The sequence below is a fragment of the Peromyscus maniculatus genome, chromosome 22 (assembly GCF_049852395.1).
Source record: "Peromyscus maniculatus bairdii isolate BWxNUB_F1_BW_parent chromosome 22, HU_Pman_BW_mat_3.1, whole genome shotgun sequence".
Taxonomy (NCBI): Eukaryota; Metazoa; Chordata; class Mammalia; order Rodentia; family Cricetidae; genus Peromyscus; species Peromyscus maniculatus.
Genome location: NC_134873.1, coordinates 12718681 through 12728602, shown reverse-complemented (window position 1 = coordinate 12728602; position 9922 = coordinate 12718681). Strand labels below are relative to the sequence as shown.

General features: G+C 40.1%; 1 protein-coding gene across 1 annotated transcript; it reads left to right on the top strand.

Moving 5' to 3' along the window:
- The first annotated feature begins 557 nt into the window (after window positions 1-557).
- Window positions 558-1514, top strand: LOC102922417 (olfactory receptor 10H1). The gene has a single exon (XM_006991302.3). The coding sequence runs from the start codon at window positions 558-560 to the stop codon at window positions 1512-1514; it is 957 nt and encodes a 318-aa protein (XP_006991364.3).
- The last annotated feature ends 8408 nt before the right edge of the window (window positions 1515-9922 follow it).

The window sequence follows — 9922 nt, the reverse complement described above, 5'->3', positions numbered from 1 at the left end:
CTGATTGCCTCAGAGCATGCAACCCAAGAGGAATCATTAAATTGATGTACATTAAGTTGGAGATGAACCTTACCAAAGGCTTTATAGCCATGAGTTGGCATAGAGTGGGACACCTGAAACTGGGGAAGAAACCAGGATTTCTCATGAGGAAGTCTAAGGGCAGGAAAGCAATGGTTGGAAGCTCCAATAAAGGAATAGTTACACTGGGGGATGAAAGGCAAGGGAACACTTTGCGGCGTATAGTCTAAGAAGTTACTTCAACTGTGGGTTTGAATTAATGGATCTGCCATTTCAACAGCTTCACATTGACATTTAGTCAGCATTTCTACATTCCAATATTCTCAGCAAGAATGCCAAACACTCTCAAAATGGGGGTGAAAACAATATAATCTCTATAAATAGGATGGCAGAATTGAGTTATAGGCTATAGCAGGAGGAATAAGATTAATGTCATCTGTAATCTTCTCAGGCTCAACCCATTGGGTGTGTCTAGGTAGGATAGAAACTGATAACCTTTCTCCATCTAGTAGATGACCTCCCGCTACCTCACCTCAGGCATGGCCTCTATGCAGGGAGCCAATCGCTCAGGAGTGACTGAGTTCATCCTCATTGGCTTCTCTACCTTCCCTCACCTTCAGCTGATGTTCTTCCTGCTGTTCCTGCTCATGTACCTCTTCACACTGCTGGGCAACCTGCTCATCATGGCCACTATCTGGAGTGAACACAGTCTCCACACACCCATGTACCTCTTCCTGTGTGCCCTCTCCATCTCCGAGATTTTCTACACCTTTGCTATCATCCCACGCATGTTGGCTGACCTGCTATCCACACTTCACTCCATCACCTTTCTGGCCTGTGCCAGCCAGATGTTCTTCTCCTTCACATTTGGCTTCACTCACTCTTTCCTACTCACTGTCATGGGCTATGACCGCTATGTGGCAATCTGTCACCCACTGCGCTACAATGTGCTCATGAGCCCCCGGGGCTGTGCCTGCTTGGTTGCCTGGTCCTGGGTTGGTGGTTCATTCATGGGGACAGTGGTGACAACAGCCATTTTCAACCTCACTTTCTGTGGACCCAATGAGATTCATCATTTTGCTTGCCATGTTCCACCTCTATTGAAGTTGGCATGTGGAGAGAATGTACTTGTGGTGGCCAGAGGTGTGGGAATGGTGTGCATTACAGCCCTCCTGGGATGCTTTCTCCTCATCCTCCTCTCATATGCCTTCATTGTGGCAGCCATCTTGAAGATACCATCAGCAGAGGGTCGGCACAAGGCTTTCTCCACTTGTGCGTCCCACCTCACAGTGGTGATTGTACACTATGGCTTTGCCTCTGTCATCTACCTCAAACCCAAGGGTCCCAAATCTCTAGAAGGAGACACTCTGATGGGTATAACCTACACAGTCCTCACCCCCTTCCTCAGCCCCATCATCTTCAGTCTCAGGAACAAGGAGCTGAAGAATGCCATGAAGAAAGCCTTCCTAAGCAAACTCTATCCAGAGAAAATTTAATGACTTATAAGAAAATTCTTGGGGATAACTAAATTGGTTTACCAAATTTTACTGTTTGAGACAATACTCCATCATTATGTATTTACTTATGGTACTTTCATGTTGGTGAAACCTTTATAGTCATATGTAAGTGTACATAAAGAGATAACATCTGGTATTTATTTGAGGATGGAAATAAGTATGAGACAATGGGGAGAAAATTGTATTTGACCATTCAGACCTGCTACAGGACACATTATTAGTACTCAATTTGTCTTACATATTTCTCAGGAGGAATAATACAAGCCTCATGATACTGAACAAACCAGAATGTTGGCTTATGTATTTATTGTGAGAACACTTACTGCCCTCTGTATCCCAAAATCCAGTTATCTACTATCCCCAACAACATATATCCAGAATGCAACAAGAAATGGAAGACTTCATAACATACTTTTGTCTGGTTGTACTAGGTATACATAATCTTTAAATTTACTAAAGAAAAACTGGGAGTGGTGGTACATGCCTTTAATCCAAGCACTCTAGAGGCAGAGGTAGGTAATTTTCTGAATTCAAGGCTAGCCTGGCCTACAAAGCAAGTTCCAGGACAGCCAGGACTACATAGAAAAACCCTGTCTCAGAAAAGAAAATAAAAGTTTACTAAAGATTGCCCTTGGTTTATAGCAGAGTAAAAGAAAACACCCTTAATTTCAGAATTGCCAAGAAGTCACAAAGGACAATAAGCAAGGATTGGGGAAATGACTGTTTCCAGTGTGGCTTTGAACTCACAGAGAACCAAACGGATCTCTGCCTCCAGAATGCTAGGATTAAAGGCATGTGCTACCACTGCCTAAACCTATGTTTAATATAGTGGCTGTTCTATTCTCTGACCCCAGATAAGTTTATTGTGGTATACAATATATCAACCGCATTTCCCCTTTTTTTGTCTAAAATAAAAAAAAAATTATAGCTAATATAAGAAAAAGTGTATACATTAAATATATATAGTCAAGAATTACATTAACAATGTCTAGTCCATTAACATTTAACAGATTCAGACAAAAACTCCATTATATACATTAACAATGTCCAGTCCATTAACATTTGAAAAATTCAGGCAGAAAAATTTCATTTCTTATCTTATTTAAAACAAGTAGTTCCTTTTTAAAAGTAGACTCAATAATCTACCTTTTATCTTATATCCATATTCTCTATTTTTTCTTTTCTGAGTAGATTCAAAAGTCTACCTTTTATCTTATCATTTCTGTATCTTCCCTTTTTTAAAAATCTACCTTGTACTTTATTATTTCTATATCTTTCCTTTTTTTCTTTTCAGAGTATATTCAATAATCTACTTCTTATCTATATCCTCTTCTTGTCTTTTTCTTTCTTTCTTTTTTTAAAATAAGAACCATGACTCTAATCTCCTTTGTTTAACTTTTCTTTTCCCTGACCATTAACAGTTAATAACTTGTAACCAACCATCGTAAACAATGACAATATCCATAACTCATTAAATGACCAAAAACTATCCACCTTTTGGGAATGTGGGCATCGTGGTCTTAAAATTACTTCCTGCTGTCTGAGGGTGAAAGCATCTTTAGGGAATCCTGAAAAGAAAATTTGGGGTTACGTGTCAAGTCCTGGGAGAGTTAGCTGCATCATTTGTCCAGTCTCTGCATAATTGGCAAGTGCAGGACTTGTCTCAAGTCCTTGCTCAAGTAGTCTGTGAATCTGGATCATCTTGGCCAGCCATCTCAAAATTGTCCTGAGCAGTTTGTAGTCCAAAGTAGATCTTTCAGTGGTGTTATCAGCTTAATGGCTTTATCATAGTCCAGGTGGAATCATCATGGTGAGATCCCGTCATCCTCTTGTAAATTTCAAAGTTACTGTTAGGATTGGTCATGGTTGCCTGCAGAAAAGTTTCTTTTTCTTTTTCTTTTTCTTTTTCTTTCTTTCTTTCTTTCTTTCTTTCTTTCTTTCTTTCTTTCTTTCTTTCTTTTTTTTTTTTTTTTTTTTTTTTTTTTTTGTGCCGCCTCTGTGGTTTGGAGCAATCACAGTCTGATAAATGTCTGCCTCTCAGAACCATGAATGTTCTTCCCTAGAAGAGAATATCTTCACAGTAATTTCTCCCCACGATTTGTCTCGCCAAACTTTTCCAAACTGACCTTTACCGATGCTTTCTTGTAATATGATTGTCCTGGCAATTGTTCTCAGAACAAGCAGCAGTAAACCTTTCATCCCCAGTAACAGTATCGCTACCACCATCAACAGGATGAGAAGCAACCAGCCACTTGGAGCAGCGGTTGCCACCTCCATGGTCTCAAAGCCACCGTTTGTGGCCCACTCCTTCTCAGCCGCAGCTTTTCCTCAGCAAGCCTCCCAGGCTGGTCTCAAACTCAGAGTCCTCCTGCCTCTGGTTCCTTCAGCAAATCTTATTGGCATACACCACCACAAGTAGTGATTGGTGGAGGCATCCAACATTGACTTTTGCCCTCCACATTCATAAGTGTACCTGCACACACACACACACACACACACACACATACACACACACTCACACTCACACACACAAGCATGCACATGCGCTTATAAACACACACACACAGGTAAAGAGTAATAATGGGGCTGGCTCAGTTGGTAAGTGCTTTCGGTACAAGCATGAAGACCAACTCAAACTTGATCACTGGCACACAAAAGCTGAACATAGCAGTGTGTATTTGTAATCTTATTACTGGGAGGAAAAGACAGGAGGGTGGATTACTGGAGCTTCCTGGCTGGCTAGTTTAGGTAAAGGAGGGAGCTGCTGATCCAGGAAGAGACTCTGGAGAAATACAGATGGGGCAGCAGGGGGCAGGGTTGTGTGTGAGGAAAGCAGAGGGAAGGAGGGAGGGAGGGGGCCAGGTAAGCGGAGGTAGAGACAGAGACAGAAAAAGAGCAGCAAGTGGATTCTCAAAATAAACTAAAGAAACCCTGCATGAATCTCAAATACTTATAGACAGATATTGATTTCTTCGTTGTTGATTCAAGTAAAAGCTCCCGTTGTGAAATATTGTCTGTTAAGAGTACAGAAACCAGCAGGTAGCTCTATTGAACAAAGACTGATTGTGGGGTCCAGTATGGAAATTTATATCATAGTTCCAAAGGTTAAATGCTTACTAGTTTCTCTATAAAGAGGGACTTCAGATGGTATTTTAATTTGTTAAAATAGCCATTGTCATATAGAGATTGAATAAAAAGAAACAACACATCACTACTTGTGAAGTATGAATTCAGTCTTTATCATTTGAGCAATGAAATTAGTTGGCAATGGTGTGAAGCTGGAGGCAAGTGGGACAGTTTCACCTAAAACCTGGAATCCCAGAGAAGTACCTTTGCAGAACATATGCTGCACTTCCTATTTCTGATTTTTCATTCTTTCTACTAATTAGGCACCTCATTCGTACAGACTCTCAAGGTAGGAACAGGACAAATAGAATCTGACTTCCCCATGTGATGAGGTGATACTGTTGCTTCAGAGATGCAGGATTTGTCAAAGATGACAAAATATCAAAGTTCCCAGTTTCCAACATGGGTCTTTTCTGATTACACATGCAATCTTCTTACAGGCTTTATGGGGACAAATTCCAGAGAAACCGGGCGTTCTCTGTATTCAAGAGTCTAACATCTCAGAGTATTTTATAGCACAGGTGGGCACTTGTAGCCCACCATGCACTGGCACATGCATCCTTCAAACACTAATGCAAGATTTCAAGTCTGAGTGCTTCATAATTTTAGATAAGGTTTTGTCTTTTAGAAATTTGTTAGTAATTCCCATGCATTGAGCTCAGATATCCACTTCTCCAGGAACAAAGCCAATATGGGCAAGAATGTAAGTTAGATTCTTCATTTTCTTCTCCTCTCCTTTTAAATTTTGAATCTATTATTTGACTGTTTTATACATGTATATAATGCAGTTTGATATTATTTACCCCCAACTTTCCCCTCTCATTCTTTGTGACTCAGCCCAATGTGTCCCCTCTCCCTCCTTCTCTTCCTCCTCCTGCACCTCTTCCTCCTTCCTGTAAGTCATTAAGCCATTACTGCTTGTTGAAATGTTGACTGATCTTGTTGGCTTGATCTTGTGCAGGTAACTGCTGTGGATATCGCTATATGTAAATAAACACTGATTGGCCAATAGCCAGATAGGAAGTATAGGCAGGACTAACAGAGAGGAGAATTGAGGAAGGAGGAAGGAAAAAAGAAGACTGCTTGGAGCCGCTGCCAGGACAAGGAAGATGTAAAGTACCGGTAAGCCACGAGCCACGTGGCAAAGTAAAGATTAATAGAAACGGGCTAAATATAAGAGTAAGAGCTAGACAATGACTAGCCTGAGCTAATGGCCAAGCAGTTTAAATAACGTAAGCGTCTGTGTGTTTATTTTATAAGTGGGTTCCGGGACTGGCGGGACTTGGCAGCGGGTGCTGGAGAGAAATTCTCCAGCTACAGGTAACTTTAGTTTCAGTGAGTTCATGTGTATAACAACCATATCATATTCAGAAGACAGATTTCATAGAACTCTTCTACATCCTCCAACTCTTCTATTTCTTCTGCCCCATGAGGCTTTAAGGGGATTAGGGGCCCCATGTAGGGCTGAGCATTCATCAGCCACTGATTCTCAGTGCTTTGACTAGTTATGAGTTGCTACAAAACTGCTGCCTACTGTAGAAAGTTAGTTCTCTAGCCAATGTTGAGAGAAGCACGAATCTATGTGTATAACATAAATAGAAGGCAGTGTGCCAATGTATCCATTCAGCAGAACAACAGCGCAAGGTTCCTTCCCACTACAATGAATGATCTCCAGAGTCTGTTTTCTTAGAGATCCACTTGGTTCTTAACTGTACTGTTATCTGTATGAATAGACAACCTGGATAATGGATAACTGTCTACAATAAGATTTAGCAATGTCTCAGGCTAACTTGTGATGACTTGGGCTACAAGTTTTGTAATATCAGCAGCATATTTGATTCAAACAGCACCAACATGATACTTGTATATCAATTGTCCCATGATAATGAACAATCCAGATTATTGGCTTGGGTATTTACTATGAATGACCTCATTGTCCTTCAAAATCATGGCAAATCCATGTTTGACCCAGGCTAGTCTAGATTCAAATATTGCCTATGGATGAGATTCTGCATACAAAAACAACAGTACCTTACCTATACATCCCACACTGCACTGGCATTTATTATCTGAAAATGATGGATAACTTCACTATAATAAAGGACTGTTGTACAAATATTGGTACAGTTTATACAGTGGAACACAGACAGCCATGGAAATAGTTCCATCTTGTACTTCATTGGAATCTCTCCCTCCCTGGTTGTCCCATTAGATATAGCTTTATACATTATCTACAGAGGGGTAATCCCAGAATCCTTACCCTTCTCAACTTATTTTTCAACATCTTTTCATGAATGTGGAGTAGGCATCTTGAACCTAATGATTAACTCTCAGATAATCTGGTTTTTATTTTTAAGTTTTCCATGTGTGAGGCATGCTTGCATAACTGCACATTTTTTGCATTTATGTACTCATGTGTGTGAGTGCATTTATAGGTCTAAAGTGAATGTTGGGAGCCATCCTCAATCACTTTTCCAACTTATTTATTGAGGAAGGAAAACCCATTCAAACCTAGAACTCCCTGATAGGGCTAGTCTCACTGGTTATCTTGCTATGGGGATCCCTTGTCTCAGTCTTCTAGTACTAGGGTTAATTTAGGCTACCACTCTCACCAAAATTTTATGTGGGTTTTTGGAGGTCTAAACTGCAGTCCTTGTGCTTTTATGGCTAATTTTTTAAGCTGCCGAACTGCCTCCTTAGACTCAAATATTCCTATTATTGTCCCTACTACCCCCTCACATCTGAGAAAACATAAATCCAACTCCATTGTTTTGGGGAACATCCTGACTCCTTTCCTTTACCTTACATCTCACCCACCTGCAAATCAAGATTAGACCCCTTTTCCAAGTGTGTCCACCTGTCTCTGTGTTCACTACTTTAGATTTTTTGATGGAGTATGAGAGCCCTTCCCTAATCACACCCCACTCTGCAGCAGTCCCGGTCATGTACTCTTTCTCTTGGAATTTACTCTCCTCTCTGTTCATATTGTCCCGTGGCTTTTCTGTGTTTGCTAGATATCGTCTATTTCTAACCAATGGATTACTAAGCAAATGTTTATTTGTTCCATTGCTATATGGTAGCATATGATAGGTTTCCAAATATTTGTTAAATAAATTGATTTGAATACTGGGAAGTAAATCTAACCAGGTGGAACAAATTTTGTCTATTCAATTGTTGTAACTGTATAGTAAATGTGTAGAAATGAGCTTTCTCCTCCTGTGTATAAGACTGCCTTATAAGAAGTACCTGGCTTCTAAGACAGTTACATGATCAAAGTAAGGCAATGTCTGTGAATGTCATTGCATGGTGCTTAGCACACGGACTCAAAAAAACAGCACTCATGATTCAGTCATAATGGAAGTTTTACTTGAATTTTTCATCAGACAGATGTGAGACAAAGAACTGTCCCCTTAAAGATCAGCAACTTTACTGCATATTCTTGGCACTTAGTGTGGGATATTCTAGAGGACACTGGACAAAGGCCTGTGGTCTATGAAGAAGAGAAATAGGGAGAAGGATTAATATTACTCCAATTGAGAGTAACAGTCTCTTCCCCCGGAATCCTTTTCTGGTTTTTGTTTGTTTGTTTTTTGGTTTTGGTTTTGGTTTTGATTTTGTTTTTTGTTTTTTGGGGGGAGCAGAAACTACCTACTCTCTGTGCCTTGCCTCTAAGACTAGTCCCCATAACTCATCATATGACAGCATTTCATAGAAAGTGATAAATGTGGCAACTTGCTTTCAAACAGAACTGAGGACCTGGAGGAATGGCTGTGCACTGGTTAAATGATAAAAATAAAATTTCCTTGAGTAAATTGTTCTTTATTAGGCATGGTTTCCTTGCACTAAAATGGGTGTAATTATAATGATTATGAATTTTAGGATGGCTCCTAGAATTAAGTAGCACATTGCATGTAAGACAGTTGATAGTTTCTGGCACAAAGACAACACACGTGAAGCAGCCAGTGGTTCAGTAGGTAATGGCGCTTGCCACCAAACCCAGTGACTTGTGTTTGATCCCTGGAATTCACATTGTAGAAGTACAGAACCAATGTCCACAAGTTGTCATGACTTCCAGATATGCTCCATGAACATGTGCAGTTGCATACATATATAAAAACATACAATAAATAAATAGAATTCTATTTTTAAATAAAACAGTTAAGAAGTACCAGATTTAATAATCACTTGTGGCTGGGCAGTGGTGGCATATGCCTTTAATCTCAGCACTCAGGAGGCAGAGGCAGAGGCAGATGGATCTCTGTGAGTTCGAGGCCAGCCTGGTCTACAGAGCAAGTTCCCAGGACATGCTTCAAAATTACACAGAGAAACTCTGTCTTGAAAAACCAAAAAACAAAAAAACAAAAAACAAAAAACCAACCAAACAACCAAGCAAACAAACAAAACCAAAAACTCAAAACCAATCACTTGTGAACTGTGTGTTTCAATATCCACGTTCAGTTAAGGGGTACAGAGAGGGACCATTGTATTTTAGATATTCACCTGAGGCTCAATAGTCACACATAGAAGTATTAAGGCTCCAACCAAGATAAGAACTAGGAAACAAAAAGATCTACCCAGGTGATAGGTAGGTGGTTCATAGATGCATAGGTCAACAGATATTATTACTTGGTATTGTATTGGTTCATGCAAACATGGAAGCTGTGAAATACCATAAAATGTCATATGCAAAGTGAATCCCAAGAAGTCATTACTGTAATTCAAATGTTCAAGTACCAGTGGCCTAGTGATACAGACGCCAAATTGGGTCTGTTAGTGCTAAGTGCAGAAGAACAATGTCCCACCTCATGCAGGTGGGCAGAGGGAGAATGGATGTCACCACTATTTTAAATTTTAGTCAGCCTCTCAGCAAATTAGACTGTACCTACCCACAACACACCAGGGAGGGTCATCTGTTTCACAATTTGTTTTAGCTACAACTTGTGTTAGTTACTTTTCTCATTGCTGCAACAAAATAATTGATCAAAAAACAATTTAAAGAAGGTTTATTCTGGCTTACATTTCAAAAGAATACATTCCATCTTGGTGAGGGAGCTATGTTGGGGAAGGCATGGCTGCAGAATTCTGGCCACTCACATTGTATCTGAAATCAGGAAGCAGAGTGAACAGGAAGTGGAGCTACACTATAAACCTCATGGCCCACCCCCAAATGACCCATTTCCTCCAACAAGGTTCCACATACTAAAAATTCTACAACTTTCCAAAATAGCACCATTAGGTGCTGACCATGTTTTAAATACATG

Coding starts and splice junctions, on each gene's coding strand:
- LOC102922417 (XM_006991302.3), top strand. CDS start 558: ATGGCCTCTATGCAGGGAGCCAATCGCTCAGGAGTGACTGAGTTCATC.